This window comes from Cryptotermes secundus, unplaced genomic scaffold, assembly GCF_002891405.2.
Source record: "Cryptotermes secundus unplaced genomic scaffold, Csec_1.0 scaffold523, whole genome shotgun sequence".
In the NCBI taxonomy this organism is placed as follows: Eukaryota; Metazoa; Arthropoda; class Insecta; order Blattodea; family Kalotermitidae; genus Cryptotermes; species Cryptotermes secundus.
This window is the reverse complement of record NW_019734360.1, coordinates 121,471-143,843: the sequence shown is the minus strand read 5'-3', so window position 1 is coordinate 143,843 and position 22,373 is coordinate 121,471. Positions and strand designations below refer to the sequence as shown.

Sequence of the window (22,373 nt, the reverse complement as noted above, 5' to 3'; positions counted from 1 at the left end):
TTAAAAATTAATATAACTTAATTTTACATCATTCTCTATTTACATTGAAGTATTCATCTAAAGAGTAGAAGGAATGAGCATGTAGATAATTCTTTAACTCTGATTTAAACTTTTTAGTATCATTGCCCAAGTTTTTAATACTTTGTGGCAGATTGTTGAACACTTTTATGCCAGTAAAGTAGACTCCTTTTTGATATACTGATAAAGTTGATGAGGGTAGGTGGAAGTTATATTTTTGTCTAGTATTCATGTTATAGACATCAGAATTTAATTTGAATTTATCTTTGTTGTAAACAACAAATAGGAGAAGCGATAATATGTATTGCGATTGAAGCGGTAGAATTTTTAATTTCTTAAATAATTCTCTACATGAATCTCTACTTCTACATCCTGTAATGATTCTTATGCGCATGAGCATAGAGCTTATTTGTTCTGAGACAGGGGATGCTCTGTCTTGTGACTTTATATTAGGTATACATAGATTGTGCTTGAATTTATTTGTCAGGGTGTTCAGAAGAACACTTGACCTCAGAGAGAAAGTAACAGGCGAAGGGACGAAATGGCACAATGGGGAGCTTCATGATTTTTACTCATTGAATATTCTTACAGTAATCAAGTCAAGGAGGATGAGATGGACAAGGCATGTAGGATGCATGGGAGAAGAGAGAAATGTATACAAATTTTGTTAGGAAAACTTGAAGTTAATCTGAACATTCCAGATGGCAGTCCTCATCATAGAAATTTGATTAGTGATTGCGATTGCTTGCAGGTATCGCTGGTGAAATTCGGGCTTCAAAAACTCAAAACGCAAGCACAGACCGTGAGAGTGCCAAACCCCCGCTTCCCAAAGTTCATACATCCAAGAAATTAACAAAGTCTGAGGCACCAAGCAAGAAGACTTCAGACAAAGTGTTGAAGTCAGCAAAGGTAACATAGGCTATTATTGGTATACTGCTGGGAACAAGGCTACAGTGCGTCATCACCAGTTATTGATGTAGACTCTTATGTCATTGGTAGAAAAGTACTGGAGCCTCTTTTCAGCGTACTTCTGGTATTCATATGTCAGTGGGAAATTCAGACGTACTTGCACAGGGCTTTTCTTTATAAGGTTGCATACACAAAGTGTGACATGTCCTGATTTGTAGAGTAGGTAGCCATTATTTGTAAAACTTAAATAGCAATTGTCATTTCCTCATGAGTGGAGAGATGTTCTGTTGCTTAATCAGCAGCTTAATATAATTTGTGTCATTGCCTGGATTTATTTTTATGTTTTCTTTGTTCCTTGTGTACTCAAACAGATGAAGCTACTCTAAATTTGCAGTGCTATTTCCCCCCCCCCCATAAATGTTGCATATTTTATGTACTAGATGGCTGTACCTCAGATTAAGGAATTTAAATTTTTTTTGTAATAAAGAAAATTGGGAAATTGGATGGGTGTCATGTCAAAAACTCTGTTTCAGTACTTACATATTGCTTTAACAGCTGTGTCTGGCATACGAACTGGCAAGAGAGTGGAGTAAATTTCATAATGTCACTCAACATTCTCTGTTAGATCTGTGGTAGGCTGCGCCATAGCTCAAGTGGTTAGTCACTGGCTTCCCACCGCAGCGGCCCGGGTTCGATCCCAGGGTCTGGTCAAGTGGGATTTGTGGTGGACAAAGTGGCGCTGGGGCAGGTTTTCTCCGAGTACTTCGGTTTCCCCTGCCAATCTTCATTCCACCAGTTGCTCCACAATCACCCTCACCTATCATCTGGGGCTGGTACAATAGGCCAGAAGTGGCCGCAGTACAAGGGACTTAGTCCCACCCCACTAACAATAATAATAATAATAAATAATAATAGGTCTGTGGTACCAAACAGGAAACTGGCAAAATAGTTATTGTATTGTAAGGTCATGTTGCATTTCCAATTGTACATGTTTTTAGGAGCACAAACTTTAGTATGTGTCCATTATATGTTAATTATTTACTATACATCTTGTCCTACAGCTATTGTTAGTTGTGCACATTCACTGTTGGCTGCACTGCTCAGCCCGTAAATTGGCCAGTGTTTACACTGGACATATATGGTAGTGTCACTTTGATCATAAAATATACGCACCGTAAACACTGGCCAATGTGGGGGATGAGCAGTACAGCCAACAGAGGTTCCTGTGTGATCATAGCCAAAACATATCTGTCTATCTTTATTCCTGTTGCTCCCACTTGGAGCAGGGCATCAGTGAAATGCTTTGTTTCACTTCAGTTTCTCAATCTATACACAGTCAGTAGGACTCCTTGGACAAGTGATAAGCTTACCACAAGGCCACTACCTATATGCAAACACAGAATGAACACAGACAAATATCCATGCCTTGAGTGGGATTTTTTGTAAAAATCTTAAGCCAATCTAATTGAGAGGCTGCCTGAGTGAAGGGTAAACAATTCTCTAAGATTTTTTGTTTTTTTTTTAACAGTTTTGGGGATTCAGATTGTGATCACAGTTTTTAAAAACATAAACATTGTTTTTGTTCTTTTGATTTTGTAATAGGCTTCTGCTCGATTAACTCCAAAAGCAACCCCACTGCAGTCTCCTGGTTCAGATGCACCCTCATCTTTATCTCAGGATCAAGCTGAAGAGCAAAATGAAATAGTTGAGAAGGCAGAAGATGTTCATGGAGGGAAAACCCCAGATCAGCTCGAGCAGGTGCCCACCACAGCGGAACAGACAGATGTAGAAATGAAACCCTCTTTGGAAGAGGTTTGTTCTGTTGCAGTGGAATCAAAACCAGTAGCCGAGGAGAAGGAAGTCCATGAAGAAGTAAGCGAGAAAGAAATTCAACCTGCTGCACCTTGTGTGGTTCAGGAGGACAGCATAGAGAAATTTGAAACAGTAGAGCATGCTGAACACATAGAAACTGAAGCTGACATGACAGGTAGTGTATCCATTTCATTTGTCATCAGTGTCTGCTGCTTCTATATTCTCATTGGTTTTACTGTCATGCAATATCAGTTTACATTAAGGTGTATTCTGTGTGCTGGGCCTTTGGTGTCTGTTAGGAGAAGTGAGTATATAGAACTTACATGGTGTAATTCATATCTGGTGTTCCTGTATTTAATGAATATTTTTCTGGTCCCAGTTGAAGCGCAGTACAAAAAAGTGTATTATTTTTCTGTGTTTAACAGGTTGTGATTTAATGTAAATAATTTTTTACCTTCCAGAACTTGTACCCCAGTTTATTGTAATTGTCAAAATAACAGTCAGTATTCACATTTACTGTACTTTACAAATAATTAACTGCACAACTATAATGCTTGGTGAATGACATCACATATAGAACATGTACTGGAACTACTCCACTTGCTGCAACATATTTCCATTGACCATATTTTGTCTGTGTTTATTTCATATGTGCACATCTAAGCTGGCACACAAACTGTCCTGATCAAGAGTTTTCATGCCTTTCTTCTGTCCCTTCAGGTAAATGCCAAGGGGACTTCTGTCTGAATCATTCTCAGTTCATTATCACTCCTCTTCTGCCATTCAACACTGTCTACTGCTGACAGAGCCATTAAGTGGACTGTAAATGTATAGGCTTGGGATGTTCGTCATATAATTTTTTTATGTCGTTTCAGCATCAATGATAGCAAAAACTCGAATTACAACAGAAGAAGAAGCCAAAGCTGCGCTGGCAGAACGCAGAAGGCTAGCTCGGGAGCAAGCAGAAAAGGAAGCAGAGCTCGAGAAACAGAGATTGGTAAGGACATACTAACTTTCCTTGCTCCAAAGTGAGAGCTGAATTGTTGCTTAGTGGGATCTCCCCTAACTGAAACGGCACTCAGTCTCTTTCACGGTTATCAGAATTAATTTTTATTTTTCATTGTACCTTTATATACACACACAAACTTACAGGTTAACTCTGTTGCTAAAACAGAAACATTTTTTGTCTCCTCATATAAATCCATTTTGTGCAAACACTTTTTTGTGATCTAAGGGATATTTTCCAGCACTTGGCAATATTTTGAGTATGGGCAAGTATAATTTAAAACCAGTAAGTAGAAGTATGTAATGTATTTAGGTGTCTTATAGCATAATTAGAGTTGGTCACGGTAGCCGAGCGGTCTAAGGCATGCACTGTCTTCGCTCGCTCAGAAGCCAGGATCGTGGGTTCAGATCCCACTCAGGGCATGGATGTTTATGTGCGTTTTTCTGCAGGTAGAGGCCTTGCAACGAGCTGATCACTCACCCAAGGAGTCCTACTAAATGTGTAAGATCTAGTAAACCGAAGTGAAACAGAGAGTTTCATGGAGGTAGGCCTAGGCCCAATTTGGGGCTGTAGCGCCAGAGAAAAAAAAAATAGCATAATTAGAATCAGTGTAATAATTGTATTAGTTTTGATTTCTGTCCAGTAAACATTTATACATGAAATAATGTGAATTGGCACTATATTAATAAACAGAAGAATGATAATCCTGTTTTCAAAGTGAAAAGGCATAGATATTTCAGGCACTGTAAAAAAAGAAGTGTCTTTGTACCTTGAAATCCTCATGGTTGCCATCTTGTCGACATCATTTTCAGCTCATGTTCCTTTATAAGATTTCATATATTTAGTTTTGTCTTGTGTTCTGTGTTCTCTATCCCTCACATGAGAACACTGTCTTCAGATATGTCTAATGTTTTGTTAGGTAAAGAAAGGACCAAGAACAGTAAGGGCCTTTGAGAACTTTATGCCACTGATCCACTAATGGTCATGTCACATCACTGCAGCTTGGTTACCTGCCCATATAGTAACAGAAGGAAAGATGCAGAGGTCCTCTAAGCAGCCATATTGGTTGCTTTGTTGCAGGAGGAGGAGCAGAGGTTAGAGGAAGAACGTTTGCGTCAGGAAGAAGAGGACCAGCGTAGATTTGAAGAGGAACAGCTGAGACTAGTGGAGGAAGCTCGCCAGGCAGAAGAGGAACGATTGCTTCAGGCCATTCAGGTAACCACATCATTTCATTTTCTTGTTTCAAGATATTTGTGATCTTTATTTCTTGTACTTTTTATTGTGACTTGTAACTCTTAAACACAGTGTGTATGTGCAGTATGTTTCTGATTTTATAAAGCTTGTTTTAATGCCTATATCAGTTGCACAAACTTTAGTAGTAGAGAAACTGAAATTTGTGTATTGTGTATTGATATTAAGTAAATATATAAATGTTTACCAGAAAGTAAGATGTCTCAGGTTTAGGTACTTACAGTTGTATGAAGATTAACACAAGTTCATTACTTGATGATAGGAAAATGAAAGACGAGAAGAAGATGAAAGAAAAAGAAGAGAAGAGGAGGCTAAGGCTAAAGCAGAAAAAGAAGAAGCAGAGAGGAAAGCTCGAGAAGAAGCAGAAAGGTATCAACAAAATTTAAAAATAAATTTCCCTCTTATATTGAGATATATGAAACAGTAAGGGAAATCTGCATCTCATATTGTGTGTGATGTATGCTGTCATGTATTCAGGGCAACAACAACAACAGCAGCATACTTTACTATACTGGAACAACCCTGAAGTCCCTATCAATTATAATGAAAAATGTTTAATTTTTTCTTCTACACTTTTTAAATAATGCAAGTAATGTGATTTTGACATAACTTTTAATGACATGAATTTTGTTCCATTGATTTGTCCACATCTGGGGCACCTAGTCACATAGTAATACTATTGCAAGTATCCACCAGCTTATCTTGATTTGCTCATTAACCTTAATTTCCTTTTTTTACTGAATGCTAAAATAAAACGTTCGGTTTTGGAAACTGCTAAAACAAATGGCCTTAAAATTAAGTGAAATATATTGTTCTTACTTTTTGTAACAAAATAAGTCTCAAGATTTTGATGGAGTTACACATTTTCACCCCCACCCCCAAATACAAAACAGTGGTTTTTGGAATGCCATCTATTTATATACATACAAGGGATGTTCAGTAAGGTTTCCTAGCCTGTAATGTTTGTGCTAGTCAAGCATTTTGTATGTGGTAGCATTTAGTAGCGGCAGGGGTAGGGGTAACATGCAAGAAATGGCAACACTTCGGAGGTCACTGATTGCACAATAACGAAGGAGTGGGAATGGTGAATGGTTGCTTATGTGAGGTGCCAATGTGTATGATGACAGAATTGCTAAGCTGATACTAAGATGGAACAGATGCATCAGTGTGGTCAGGTATTATGTTGAAAAATCACAATACCTCAGTGGAATGAGCTACATTAACATTGCATTGACTTCATTACATTTATATGACTGAGGGAACCTTACTTGTTCAGCAGCCATCATATTTACGAGGGGCGTTCAAGTTCTAAGGTCTCCGATTTTTTTTCTCAGGACTGGGAGCAGATAGACACATGCGGTTTTGTTTAAAATACGTGTGCACTCTTTGTGAATGCATGACAGAGATGGCAGAACTCTACGGCACACAGAACTCTAGCGGTAGCAGCGAGTGTGAGGAGTGTTTTTGATACTTAAAATGGCGACGTTTTCGTTACAAGAACAGCGAGTAATCATTCGTTTTCTCCACTTGCGTGGTGCGACACCCATTGAAATTCATCACCAGTTGAGTGAGACATGTGGTGATGGTGTCATGAATGTGAAAAATGTGTGTTTGTGGGCGCGACAGTTCAAAGAAGGCCGAACGTCATGTGACAACAAACCAAAACAATCTCAGCCTCACACCAGCCGGTCTGACAACATGGTCGAGCGAGTTGAGAAAATTGTTTTGGAGGATCGCCGATTGAGTGTGGAAAACATCGCCCCCAAAGTTGGCATTTCCATGGGATCTGTGCACAAAATCCTGCATGAAGACCTGCGAATGCGGAAAGTGTCCTCCAGGTGGGTTCCACGAATTTTGGTGGATGACCACAAGGCTGCATGCATGGCAATGATGAAGGCATGAATGGGACTTTCTTTTCATCAACTGTGACAATGGATGAGACATGGATGCCGTTTTTCAATCCGCTATTGCATCAGCAATTTTCCAGTGGTCAAAACAGACTCCTACAGAAGCGTTCGCAGCGGCCATGGAATCATGGCGTCGACGTTGTGAAAAATGTGTACGGCTGCAGGGAGATTACGTTGAAAAGTGACAGAAGTTTCAAATTTTTTGTATGATTATTGTGTGAGGAAAAAAATCGGAGACCTTAGAACTTGAACGCACAACGTATATGCATATATATGTATATCCTGCACTAGTTCATGAACAGTTGGGCAGGTTCATAAGATTTTTAAGAGTTTACCCTTCACAGGTTTGTGCCCAGTGAATGTGATCATTCCAGCACCAAAAACAGGTGCCTTTCAGGTGGACCCCTAAGGAACAAAATAAGGGATTTAGTAGAAAATGCTTTTTTCTTTCTTGCTTTCTTTTTCTTTTTGTCTTCATCTCTGTACTTTCAGTTCGCATAATTCATTCTTGCATCTTGCAGCCATCTCAGATTGGGCCATCCCTCTTTGTTTCTCCTCCAGGAATAAATTGAATACATCCCAAGGGGAAAGATATAATCGTCATCTGTATAAACTTTACTTTGTCATTTCCTCAAGGTGGCACTCTGCTACTAGCCAGAAGGTCACGGGTTCAGGATTTTGCGGTTGACCTAATTCTTGCAGCCGTACTGTGGCCTTGAGGTCGACTCAGCCTCTAATGGAAACGAGTACCAGGAATCTCCCTGGGTGGTGAGACAGTCAGTGCATAACACTGACAGTCTCACCACCATCTGCGCGTTAATTGTCTAAAAAAATGTGGGAGCATCAGCAGCCCACAACCCTGGGGCTCCATGGCCTGTTTCAGGGACAGCTTTACCTTCCCTCCCTCATCCTCATCCTGAAATTATGCTTCCAGTATCCATTGTTAGATTCCTTAATGTGCCTTGTTTTTTGATCCAAAGTTGTTTGATATAGCCACCAAGCTGGAGGACCAGGCGCAGCTTTTAATCAGGTCCTTTTTGTTGTTGTTGTTGTTATTGTTGTTATTATTGGAGAGGGTGGGTTTCCCCATGCACTTAGACTAGCTGTTGGTCCATTGTGCAGCCCCCTGTGATATTCTACCAGTCTCTATACCCTACCGGTACTGGTGCGTGCCATCAGTCCCGACTCAGCCAGCGAGTTTGGCCTCTACTGGCTGAGCATTATCTCGATGCTTCCCCCATCTATCAGAGGCGTTAGAGACTACTGCTGGGTGGGAAATATCCTGAATTTGGCTCAGAGGTCCCCTTGAGACATGAGGTTCTTTTACGTGCCGTAAAGCTACGACATGGGACCCACCACTTAAAGTCCCTCCCGGAGGACTTGTTCCCTGAATTTTTCTGCCCTTAAAAATTCCACGACCTCCGCCAAGTTTGAACCCGCGTACCTTGAGTCATGAGGTGGGAATGTTACCCCTAGACTACGGAGGCCGCTTGCATCAGGTCCTTACAGTTCAACCTCTTGAGGAAGGCTGACACAACCAGGTACTTTCACCCTCACTAGCATGGCTGTTCATGTTATCAAGGCACAGAAACCTCTACACCACATTAAAGTGGTAGCCCATGGGAGGTGCAGATGAAGCTGGTTGAGTCTTGGCCATAACATCACTGTTTAATGTCACTGTCATAAGAGACTGCTGTGTGACCAAAGGAATGCATCTTTTAAAAACTCTGATGGACACTTCAGTATCTTGACCAGTTACAGAAAATAGAGTTTGCATTTTAGAAAATGTTTTTAGGAATATTTCTATATCAGTGATCATTGCTATGACTTTGCTTATTTTAAGGTTGCGCAAAGAAATGGATGAACGACTGAAAAAAGAAGAAGAGGAACGCATTGCTCGACGCAAGCGAGTTGAAGCAATCATGCTACGCACACGAGGCAAGGGTTCTACTCCATCCAGCACACCCACCAAGGTACAGCTCAGTATTCAGTGTATAATTGAAGTGGTGTTGCGCTACTGAATGTCACATTCTGATGCTTCAGACTGTTGAAACAGCCGTCTGTCATCTGAAGCACAGAGCAGGTTGGCTTAAGCAGGAACTGACTATGCCAACTGAGAGTTTTGTGAGGTTTTACTCAGCTCCTGATGGCAGATGCTAAAACAGAACCATAACTAAGGCCATGACTGTTCTCTTCCATATTCATTCAATTTCATTATTCGTTTGTCATGCAGTCACTGGGCACTTACTCTATAGGCCAAGTTACAGCATCATCATTAAATTACAGTCTATCCCAGAATCATTATGGTTTGCATCCTGTTGTGTGTTTAATAATCATGTAAATTATATTGTGAACACAACATAACGACATACTGGATACAATTGTAATATGGTCTAATTTACATGACTACACCTTCAGAATATTTTCCCTTACATACTCAAGCCTGTGTTACTGGTAACTCTCTTGTACTGTGGTTTTCTCATAATGACCTGAAATTCACTGTATAATTTCATGCATTCGAACAGGGTGAAGGGGATTCTGATGAAGGGAAGGATGGGAGTCCATTAGAAGAGATGAAACCCCATCCGGGGGAGGTGGCTGCAGCGATGGAACTGCCGGACTCCAAGCTGTACCAGTCTAGTGATGACATCACCACAGGCAATGGCCAGCAGAGTCTTCTAGTGGACAGTTTCAATTCCAACATCATGGATCATATCCAGGAAAATGGAGGCAGTGAAAAGAGGCTGTCATCTAGTTTGAATAGTGATTTCTTATTAATAGACACCATGAGACCAATGGAAACTAGTGAGGACTTAATAACTAGTGGATCCAGTGTGCTACCCCCTTCTGCCCAGAGCAACGGTCATCGGAATGTAGTGGAATATGACGCAGTAGACTTTGTCAGTGTAGATAATGTGTAAGTATTGATCCATAGTTAGTAGCTTGTAAGTAATGTAGAGCGTACTTCTGGTTGTGCATAACACGGGCGAGGGGACACAGCGTGCAATGCACAGAGCTTCTGTCCGTAAGGAAATGGATATTGTGATAATGTGTGTTGAACATTGTCCTGCGCTCCGAACAGCAAGAAGTTTGTCGGGGTTCATTGACTGATATCATGATGAGTATAGTAGTGTATGAAAATAAATACATTTCAGGACAGGGTCCTACTTTGAAGCCATAATTACAAGTGTATCATGCAAAAGTAGTCAGTATGTAATTAATGCTTTCTCACTGCTTTACTTCTGACACACAGCTTGTTAATATGCTACATTCTTATTTCACTGTATTAAGAGTGGTTAACAACTTGAATGTATGTACAGTATCAGACCCATTATCCACCAGGCTTAGGGCCAGATGCGTGTCGTATTTGGAGAACAGGGATAGCTCAGTCAGTATAGCAATAAGGCTGCAGCTTAGACAGCCAGGGAGTTACAGTCAATTTCTTGGCAGAGGCAAGAGATTTTTCTCTTCTCCATAACGTTTAGACCCACTCTGGGGCTCATTCCGAGATGGGGTTCTGGGAATTTTGTCCCTGGACAGAAAGTGGGCAGGACATAAAGCTGACCACTCACCTCCATCTAATGCCAAGGTCAGGAATGACGGAGCTATACCTCCACTCCCCCACACATTATAGCAGCCATGGGATGACTGCCTTTGAGATTTTCACTGCAGCTGTATATGATGAAGTCTTCCAGGGCAGTCAGTCATATGAAGATGTAGTTAATATCTACCATTACCCCCAACAACTTCAACATGGATAAGAGGTTCACTGTATGATACTCAGCCATTAACATGCTTGAATAAGGGAGGACCATCAAAAGACATCATGACAAAGGACAATGACAGTGTCTGGGATGACCAGCATGGATTGTGTCATCTGACTGGCTGTCCACACTGGGACATGACGCTGTAGGCCAAGTGACCTCACCACTGGGGCACACGAGAGCACACTCTGTGGGCAGTGTCACTTGTCACACCCATCGCCAGCGATGGAGACAGAGGTAGTTTCTCAAATGGTGGATACTTACTCCATCCTTACATGATGGATCAGCCAAGATGACTCCATTGTTTATACATGTTCGTTCCGAGACTGAGTCTGTAGAAATTACAAAATTTGATTTATTGACTAATTGCTCCTGTCCCCTTCAAAGTAGTTCCCTATGCAGTCCATACACTGTTGCCAGTATTTCAGCAAGTCCCAGAAGCAGCTAGTGAATGCCTCTTTCGGAATGGCTATAATCTCCATTGTTTGTGGCCACTTGAACAGCCTTGATATTCTCATGTCACCGTCCTTTTAGCATTTTTTTCAATCGTGGAAACAGAACAAATTGCACAGAGATAGGTCAGGGGAGTAAGGAGGTTGTCAAAACGCAGTAACATGTTTAATAAGAAGTCCGTTGACACTTAGAGCTGTGTGTGGCCTCACATTGTCATGCAACAAGTGTCCATATGTCCACAGGTCAAGATGACAATGCCATAGTGCCTCGCGCATACGCCTGAACACGGAAATGTAAAATTCTTGGTTGACTGTTTGCCCTTGCAGAAAAAATGCATGATGAACAATACCCCTGGCATTGAGAAAAAAAAACAATTATCATAGTCTTTGTTTTCGAAGGCCATCATCCTTGCTTCATCATAACCCATAGAACTGATGATGGCTTTCAGAATTGCTGGGTTTTTGGACTTTTTCCACTGTCCGGTATTCTGGAAACTAGAAAACAGCATTTTGGAAACTGGATCTATTTCCATCCTCAGGTGATGTGAAGAAACCTACTCCTTTGGGTCACTTAGAAAGAGCTTGAGGTTAGATCTTTCTAAGGGACCCAACTGATTAGGTGTCTTCGCCCCCCTTTCAACTGATGACAGAAACAGATCCAGTTTCCGAAACATTGTTTTCTACGTTATAGAATACTGGACAACAGAAAAAGTCCAGAAACCCAGTAATTCTGAGTGTTATACACCGTCATCAGAACCCTTTAGAATCTGCTTGATGATGGCTGGTTAGGCCAGAACATGTAGTGACAGTAAGGAGAAAACGACGAGAGAATATTAACCGACATTACACACAGACTGCAAAAAAGTGGAACACAAAGTCAGATGTACACGTTGCAATTTAAGGGACGTAATAATGGCCACAGAGCAGATCCAGTTGAACGCACAGGACTTCGCTTCCATACAGGGTATAACCGAGGTAAGATGTACCTCTCAGGATGTATCAGGGAGAGTCTTGGTGTCATTCTCTATTTGCTGCAGTACGACTGTGCAACGTCACGCTATCAAGTTTTACATAATTTTCAGAACACCATCACTGAAAAGAGACATAAACAAAGAGAAGTGCTTGAACTGCATGCAGTTGGCGCCTCAAAACAAAGTCAGTTTCAGATTACTACCTTATGTTCCAGCTTTTTCATTTCCTGCTGGATGATGGGTCCAGATCTGTAATTTTAAAGAGCGTGCATGATATCATTGATTGGTTTCTTTTTAAATTAATTTTGTGTAAGCATTTAAATTAACTTGTCATATTCTGACATTGTGCATGCAGATTTATACATTTCAGAAATGTTACATGTACAGAACAGTTCCTCGTGTTAAAGAATCGTTCTGTACAGTTCTGTATGGCAAATATGCAAGATTAATATGGGACACTGATGTTTCTCCTGGATTGCACCTTCTTCCTAAACCTAACAGCAGCAGCAGCAGAGAAATGAAGGTTGTTGTTTACTGGGATGTGATACCATGTAGTCTTGCAGTAAGATACCAGCGTTTCAGAGGAGCTTGTAGCTTACATCTTCAGGAATGATGGAGGCAGCAGGTTCTTCCAAAATGTTTTTACCTTTCTTGTCAGATTAAACAGAATCGTGTTCCAGAAGACAGTGGTCCTCATGTTCACTGCAGTGAGGACCTCAACTCTCACAGAGCAATCCCTGTTCATACTTCAGTGTCTGTTTTTTTTTCTGTGCAAGTTCCTCATGAAAATTGTTGAAGTGAAAGTCTTGTATTGTAACTCAAACTACATTAAATAAAGACAAGAGGAAAAGATTACATCTAACTGATTGTTGTTTGACATGTGTAAGATACTGCACATCTGTTATATACATAAAATAATATTCATATTGATCGCCGTCATGTTTAAAGGAGGGTGAAGCTTCAGGACTTAATGTGATATGTAAGTGAAGCACATTTTGTGAAATATACTTCGTCTGCATGTCTCTCCTTTAGCGTAGTTCTAGGTGTGGTCTGGAAGTATCCAGATCTGATAGAAGCATGGTCTCAGCTCTTGGACTTACTGAAATACGTGCATGTTTGATAATGAACTGTATCTGTTAGAAAATTCTGTAACCGATTTGTAATATTGTATCAATATGTAAGTTAAGTTACTGTCTGAAATATTTTTGAGCAGTTTATTCCTGAAGATTTTGAATTATTTTATTCCATAAATACTTATTTTCCCAAGAGAAGTATAACTTTGCCTTGTTACTACTGCCTACTTTTGCTGCATACTGCATAATTACGTTAGTTTTTTAATATAATACTATTATAAATATGCCTTTGGCTTTAGTGACCTAATGTAAGAAATTAATACAGTTAAAAGAAGAGTTCCATCTTCTGGGGACTATGTAGTCCAGTAGAAGTTCATTGACATTTTGGAGGAAGATGATGCTGCCTTCTTCAGGGTGAAAGAATGAGCCAAGCAGTCAGCAGTACATGCCAGTTGCTGCTTGTTCATTATATACTTGGCTCACTCTTCAACCCTGAAGATGGAGGCTTTATTTTATACCAGAATAATGAACTACCAGACTACATGGTATCACACCCCAGAAGATGGTAATTGTCATAGTTACTGCTGTGTGAAATTCAGATAAATTATAGAATTTAGTTTCCCAAATATTTGGCCTAGTAGACTGTTATTTTCACTAGTCATTTGTATTAACCATAGAAAATATCTTGTGCGCATGATAGTCGAACAGAACACGTTTCAGTTAATTTGTCTGAAAGGTAAACAACAGGCTGCCAGTTTAACCAGAATAAATATTTACTGTACTTGTAAACCATGACTTATAATTTTCTTAAATATCATGTTAATACATTTTAAACTTACACAGCCTGGGAGGAGGCCAAGTTCTGCCTTCATATCAGCCTGCCACTGTTGATTTTCAGTTTCTTTCAGTCACCTACTATTAAAAGAGTTACTGCTTTCATGCTGTAGATGAATGATATTCAGAAATCCAGAAAAAGATATATAGTTACTAACATATGGTTTGTGTTTGAGAATGATGTTTCATGGTTTTTAGGTTTCAAATTCATATACTTGTTCATTTCATGGTACAAACAATCAAACTGGTCCAAATTCACGCACCCATTCTGTCTTCTCACCTCAGCATGCAGTTGGTTTATGCTGTAGAATCTGTTTTGATATTCATATATTATCACTACTGTTGCTTATGCTGGTGCTACTCTTGCTGTATTTGTGTAAACTACAAGAACATAAACTTCTTTGTCTTCCTAAAGGAAATCTCTCCTATAAAATAGAAAGTTATAGTGCATGGATTTGTAGTTGAGTACTGATGTCTCACGAAGTCACAGTGTGTAAGGGAATTCAGAAGATGCTTTTAAAAAGATTTTACTTGCATAATCACAGATTGTCATATTATTCTTTCCCGATTATCAGTATCTGCAGTCTCGGTTCTTTATTGTCCAACTTTTGGACTAGTTTGTTTCCTTATATAATAGTGGCAGAATGTCCATTGAAAAATCAACAGGAAAATTCTACAACTCCCATCGCTTATGGTTTCTGCATATCCTCATCAGCAGCAGCAGCAGTCTAGTTGCCTTTGCTTTGAAATGATAGATGGTGCAGTACTGAAAACATTGTAATATCTACTAAAATAATGCCATTGCTACCATGTTCTTGTCCTGTTGTAATAACAGATTAGTTTTGCATTTTGTTTCAGTGCAAAAATAAAACTGACAAACACTGCCATGCTTAAAAGAATTATATGTAGATAAGCAGGAAAGTAACAGTTACTTCAGTGCCTATTGCCTGTGCGATCATCATTATTTTAATGTTACACAGAAAGAGAGGGCTGTTTCATTTGATAAATGCTTGCTTCAGAAATGGAAACACAGAAGCTTTTTACTTCAGCACCATCAGTCTTGTCATTAGAATTCACTGTTGGAAATCTGAATTTTAAGAGTGCAAACTTTTGGGACATAATGTCCTGTAGTTTGGTACATGGTTCCTGTTGAACCTGCTGTCTTAATTCTGCCCTCAAGATGGGGGCAATGTTGAATCTACAGCCAGAAGGGCACATGTGAGTGTAAAAAGTAAACTAACATAGAAACAGACAAATTATACAGATAATAAGTAATAACAATGTCCTTTACATATTGCAGAGAAAGCAGCATCACACTTACATCCAAAGACTGCACAATAACACGAATATACCCATGCCACAGGAGAAGTTGTGCAAACAAGCCATTTGGACAACTGGACAATACCCACAATACAAATTAGATTTGACTGGTTTTAACTGGGGCACGCGGTAGCATAGTGGTTGCAGTGCTACGCTACAAGCCGGAAGGTCGCGGATTCAAATCCCAATGAGGTCATTGGATTTTTTTCAGTTGACCTAATCCTTCCAGCCGCACTAGGCCCCGGGGTTTACTCAGCCTCTAACAGAAATGAGTGACAGGAATTAATTAAATAATTTTCCTGGGGAGTAAAGTGCGACTGGCACGTAAGGCTGACAACCTTACTGCCATCTTTGAGCCGATTGTCTAGATAATGTGGGATCCTCAACGTCTCACAACCATATGGGTCTTCACGGCCTGGTACAGGGATAGCTTTACTTTTTTTTTACTTTTACTGGTTTTAACTAAAATTAAGGCAATCACAGTGGCTGCGCAGTCTAAGGCATGAACTGTCTTCACTTGCTTTGACGCTGGGATCGTGGATTCAAATCCCACTCAAGGCGTGGATGTCTATGTGCGTTTAATCAGTATTTGTATTGTTCTCTGTGAAGGTAGTGGCCTTGCAACAGGCTGATCCCCATCCAAGGAGTCCTACAACTGCATATAAGGTTAAGAAACTGAAAAATGATCATGGCCCAAAGGCTGGTAGAACCATAAAGAGACACAGAGAGAGAACTCAGATTGATCAGGGTTGACCTATTTTAATTTTTAATTTAATAATTGAATATTGTATCACAAGTGATATAATATTTTGACATACTGTATGGTGCAGCAGTTTTAGCATAGTGATAGACACCTTTTGATGGCCAGAACATGTTATGAACAAAGAAGAAAGTGACTATAGCAAGTTGCATTAGTGACATATATACTGTATGAAATAAATGTTAAAATATTTAACTGTGAAAACAGATTCATTGCTTCCACAGTGTCAGTGTTTTGGTTTGTATAAATTTGACTTTCTTATGATGAGTCTGAAGAAAACATGCATATACATGTAATCACAGCACATCAGGACATTTGTAGTTTTACTGTGTTCAACTTCATTAGGAGAGGCAGAGCTTTAAAGAAATCCCTACAAATGAAATAGATTTTTAAGCAATGAATCCATAACACATAGATGAAGCTACCTGTCACAGTATACGCACACTGACTGCTTATGCTTTCGTACTCTGGAAGATGATGCTGAAAAATCCTCCCACTTACAAAAGAATATTTGTTCTTTTGTAGAGATATCATTGATATTCATTTTAATACTGTAGCATGTAGACCCACTGCTAAGCAGTGACTCTGTAAACAGCGGTCATTGCTAGGTAATGCCGATAGCATACACACACGCAACAATAGAAGAGCTATGTTTTCTGTGCCATCCATCTTGAGGGGTTATAAGCAGAACAACGTATAGTGCATAGTTCATTTCTGAGATATTCGCCAGATGGTAAGGACATAAGCAGTGGACATTGTCAAAATCCGTTACCAGGAAACGACTAGTGAAGACGTAGAAGACTGTGTGGTGCGCTGAGTGTAAACCAGTGAGGCTGTTATACTTGTAGTTATGGGTTTTGTGTATAAGTGGTTAATAATTCAAGTCACCAATACTAACCCTGTCTATAGTCAGTTTCATCACATGACAATACTATACAGCTTATATTGTGTGTGTATCTAAAACATATCCAGTATATGGTCAGAATATCTGGGATAATCCTACAGCCAGTAGTTGGTCATATCAGTTTTCAGCCAGTAACTGTATTCTTTTTACATTCCAGTTGCCAGCCAGCAGAAGATGTTGTGTTAGGGTTGCCAGTGGACTCCCTTTTGTGACCTCTGCCCTATGGACCTGAGTGACCATCATCCTTATAACCTGCCTCCTTATCCTTCTCCGGTCCCTAAGATGCAAGTAGCAAGCTCCTCTGAAACATAAATATCTGCACAATGTTACTAAAACCCAGAAAAATTGATTTGACTCACACTCTGTAGTTTGAGGGGTTCAGACTGTTCCTCATAAAGTGATTTTTTGTTACTTTAATCTTGAATTTTCATGTGATATTCCATTATTTTGTGTAGAAACATTTATGACATTCATCAAGCCATTTTATTGGCAGTGGTACATCATAGTACATTATACCAGTACCTTTCTTTGTAAAACACAATTATATTGTTGACTTCAGTATTTTAAATGTATTTTTTACAGAAACTTTAAAAAATATATATTGCCTCCCCACTTTTTCAAGATTGAGAACTGGAAACTTTATTTTTAAGACAAGTAATGAAATGTACACATAGTGGAACAGTTCTGGCCTGGTGGCTCACTTTTGTTCACCTATCACAGAAACTGTAAGACTTGCAGATAGACTGTATTGGACAGAAAACATGTGTGTCATTTTTCTGTGCAGTGCAGTTCAGTTCCAGCATTTTTCACTGTGAAAATATTTAGCAATTTACACATGAGTTAAGTGTGAGATGCATGCAGAAACATGACTGTTATTTTGTGTGATTTTAACCATAACTGGAGTTGCCAGATACATACTAGTTGCAGTCCATAATGTTAAATTTGATTAAAATCCCTGCACAAGTTCTGAAGTTATTTCATGCAATGGATGGATGGAGCAAGTTTAATAGATGCCTGGCATGGGTGTGATTGTGCTTTAAAAGGCATTGATATTTGTTATCAATGCAGCATTTAAATATGTTCTGCCCTTTCTAAAGTGTACAGTTCAAAGCATTTTGTCACAGTTTTCTTTCTCTCTTTCAGGAAACAAAATAACGCAACCAACAACTTACTAGACTTTTCAGAATTTGACGCATTCAGCACAAATAATGCCATGCTGAGTGCGACACACCAACCGACGGCAGCTACAGAATTTGAGCAGATTTTGGATCTGAGCTCAGTTCCAACTACAGGAAAAATTTCAAATGAAGATAACGTCAACTCAAATATAATGAATAATGGACCTGCCCCACCCTTCATTGCATTTCAGGAGAATCTGGCCAAGAAAACAGATAGTAATTCAGTTACTGGTAAGCTTCACCTTTTGGGTACTGAGAGTAGGAAGCATGGTGCATATGGTGTGACTATCGACATGTGCCTCTCAGGGTAAAACCATACAAAGTTAGCCAAGGTTTATATGTAATTTCCTTTTTTCTGGATGCTTGATGTTCTGTCATAGAACTCTTCACTTCTCATGAGTAAAATTGAGATCTAAAACAATGAAATTCATAATGCAGGCATGAAATTTATAATGTAATGGTTAGGCCCCTGTGAGGTATTCAGTGAAGAGGCTGAGACAGTCATAAATGTAACTGGGTATCATCATTGGTATATTTCCAGACAAATAAGGAAATTATAATTTTCATCTTGGGGAATGTTTCAAATGTTACAAGGTCACATTTAATATCATATCAGTATCGTGTACTGGGTATCTTTGTCCCTGTGAGGTATGCTTGTTATACGGTGATGTACATGTGTGACAGAGTTAATGATTTTATTATAAGTACAGAACTAAATTAACAGAGTAATTTAATTAATTCATTTTCTCACATGGTGTACATAAAAATGAAGATTAATTTTCTTCTGGACTGTGATTCCAGAACTCCATTTTAGAAGAACCTGATTTCTCCATCTTCAGGATAAAGCCTGAAAATAGTTGCAGCAGGTTACTCTTGCTACCTCTGTAGCACACTGCACATTGTCATATCACAGAAGACAGTGCTCTTCATATTCACTTCACAGATGACAGAACCTTACACTGATTGGTCTTTGTTTCCTCAGCCTGTATTGTCACAGAGACACTAACTAGATTGTACCTACACCTTGATAACTGAACATCCTGAATTTGAAACTGTAATAAATTATGATAACTGTGATGGTATTCGGTAAATGTATAGACATTCCTCAGTGCTGGACAGCTAGGTTTCAATTCCCAGCAGAGGCAAGAGAGAGATCTCTATTCCACAGTGTCTGGGGCTTCGCTGTGCTGGGGCATGAAGCTGATGAAGATAAGTTAATTGCTCACTGTGACTGTTCCTGTCATGTAACTAACTGTTTTCTTCACTTGTTTCAGATCTGCTGTCATAACATGCTCTTCTGTTAATATGTAGAGAAGACTGTAATAAGAAAACATTGAGGGCTGACTGGAAGTGCACATATATTGTACATAATAGACCACATTTTGCTGAACGGGAAGACTGAACTGATAGAGGAAGGAACCAGAGGGATTAGCATTACAAACTTCACTGATTTCAGACTTTCATGGTGATTAGCTGCTGATGCTAATTCAGTTCTTGGGTGACCGCTCCAGAACATCGGTTGCCAGTGGTTCTTTAGTACAGTTTGTGACCCTTAAATGGGCTGTTTCTTTCCTTGCACAACTTTACAAGTCCATTGTTCCTATTGGTCCAGATGGGACTTCAACCCCCCCACCTCAACACAGAAACTTTCCCATGCTATACTCTTACAGCCCTGAAGACCAAAGGTGCATGTCCCTTTAAAACATTGCTCACAGTGACGTGGTGTAAAAATCCAAGAACTGAATTATTGTCATCATCATCAAGAATCCAAGACCCTTCTTCATTAACCCTTGGACTGATATCTCGGTATTCCATAAGTGGTCCATTCACTCATATATCATTTGAGATTGATACAGTAGGCACATTTGCAGCCTGTGTAGGAAGGAACTCAGTGTTACCTCAACCAGAAGAATAGACAGAAAGGTACGGATTAACTCGGAAGTCAGAAGGTTGCAGCGTAACGTTACAGCTCCTTGGAAGAACATTTTTGTCTCATTGTAATTTCACATACATCTGTATCCCTGTGTTTCCTCCAGTTGTGTATGCATTTGTGATTATAGATGTGCACTAAATTTATTTCTAATTGGTCCTGTTGTCTCATATACTAGAACTAGAATATATATAAACATACACTGGGTTCCCACTGTGGATATAAGCTAAATCCTCTTGCTATATATTGTTTTCTGTGTATCGTAGTTACACTTGTCATCAAAATGCTGATGAGTTACTGAAGTCGTAAAGGTTAAACTCATGTACATTTGTGACTCTTCTAGTTCTTGCATTTGTAAGTTCAAGCTCATTAATATGGGTGATTGAAGCTCCAGTATATTTTGCTAGTTTGTTTCAGACATGACAGTAACTACAAACCTTCCAAAATGTGAGCCCATTCCCTAGTCAATTGATGAAGCAGTTATTGACATGTATGATACTGTCAGTGTGTTGATATGTCAAGTAAATTGAGCATGTTGTGGATAGGCAGAAGAATGCTCTGATTGCAGTGATCGGAGTTTATGGTAAAAACTTATTTATTAAAACTGCTTTACTGAGTGACAGGTATCACGAAAGGAGTGCTCAAAGTATAATCATAACAGGGCTCTCACATTTACTATACATGTATATAGTTAAGTGAGAAACTGGTTTAACTATTCTGCTACATTAATAATTATTTTAACCTTCATGCACCACAACAGAGTTACTTCAATATTCTATTTGTCTGTCTCTTTTACATTGGCCTAAATTCATCTGTAGTAAGTCAGTACAGTAGATGGTTGATGTCACTTTAGAAGACCTGATGGTTAGCACAGTAACGTTTGCATTACAGGTGCCTCTTTTAACATGATATAATAATCTGTGAGAAATATTGTTGCAGCTTCAACATGAATGCAGAATGTTTTATCAGAAATATAATATGAACAAAAAGAAATTAAAGCTTTTAATGAGGTAGGATCTTTCAGTGTTGGCTTCAAGCCTTTCTTGTCCCCTGTTTGATGCCTCCCACCCACTAATTTCGTGAATTTAGAGTCACTGTAAGATTGCGTGCTTATATTATATCCTCCTTTTTTATCTGAATTTTATTACTTATCTTTTAGTACATTATAGGAACAACAGATGACAGGAGTTTCATATTTACACATAGGAAGAGGTCTTATATTAATTTGTAGCTGTTAGGAGTGAAGTTGGAAATAAAAACGGTGGGAAATGGTTACAAATGTTTCAAACTCATTTTCATACTTCTTATTGTAAAATAGGCCCTGTATGTAAACTTATTGTGTGTTTTAATAACTTGAACATAAATGAAAAGAAGTATTGTATTCAGTTTTGTCAGTTGAAGATTAATTTTAACCTGATTTTGTCCCACGTGAACATTTTGAAGAACAATGCAGAGTTATTTTGTTTGTTGTGCAGTTCAAAATAAAGGATCATAATAACTGGGTGCTTTTCATTACACTTGTAACATATGGACAGTATACTGACAGAAGTGTGATTCCACTGACCCACCAGTGGAATTCTTTACTTTTTAGTATATTTCACCACTCACTAGTATCATGATTTTAGTTCAAAAATCAAAATACAAAAGAATTTGTGTGTCCTCTCCAGATATTTGAAATTGAGGCAGAGTGCACTATCTTTTATTGTACATGCTTGTATTAAAGTGCTTCAACGTTATCAAGAAACCTTACTGTATATCCTTTCACCTAACTATGTTTCAGATATAAAAGTTCTTTATAGTGCAGTTTCTTTTGTACTACACGGATTTTTTTCATATATGAAAAAATGTAAGTGTTATTTGGTTAAGTTCTTACATTTTTCAATCTAGAATTGTGCATACTTGCATTGCTGTTTCTTGCACAGAATATGCCCATGTTCATGTTTAATAACGTAATTAATTTAAAAAGTACCAACTTGTGGGATGTGATACTGCGTAGTCCAGAGTTCGCCAGAATGCCTGCAAAACATCGCTTAACTTTTACCACAGTACCTGACATCACATTCCAGAAAGTGGTGATCCTCTTAGGCACCACTGTGAGATCATCAAATCCTGCATAATTTGGAAGTGTTGTACAAGGTGTATCACATCTCAACAGCAAAACTTCAGGAACGGACTCATCATCTAGGGAGAAGAAGAAAAGTTTATGACAACATGGGTTCAGAAATGCATATAATTACAGAGTAGTAATTGTGTCTGCATGCCACAGAAAAGAATTGGCAGAGGA

General features: G+C 39.0%; 1 protein-coding gene across 14 annotated transcripts in view; it reads left to right on the top strand.

The window, feature by feature from the left end:
* LOC111868862 (MAP7 domain-containing protein 2) overlaps positions 1-21,588 on the top strand; it is a 210,648-nt gene extending 189,060 nt beyond the window's left edge. For all 14 annotated transcript variants that reach the window (XM_023859894.2, XM_023859896.2, XM_023859891.1 and 11 more), the window contains 9 exons: positions 770-927; positions 2,530-2,914; positions 3,615-3,736; positions 4,826-4,960; positions 5,259-5,365; positions 8,747-8,876; positions 9,429-9,820; positions 18,125-18,390; positions 19,434-21,588. In XM_023859894.2, the coding sequence (XP_023715662.1) occupies positions 770-927; positions 2,530-2,914; positions 3,615-3,736; positions 4,826-4,960; positions 5,259-5,365; positions 8,747-8,876; positions 9,429-9,820; positions 18,125-18,390; positions 19,434-19,447 (1,709 nt within the window). In that variant the 3' untranslated portion in view covers positions 19,448-21,588. The remainder of the gene's footprint in view (positions 1-769; positions 928-2,529; positions 2,915-3,614; positions 3,737-4,825; positions 4,961-5,258; positions 5,366-8,746; positions 8,877-9,428; positions 9,821-18,124; positions 18,391-19,433) is intronic.
* The last annotated feature ends 785 nt before the right edge of the window (positions 21,589-22,373 follow it).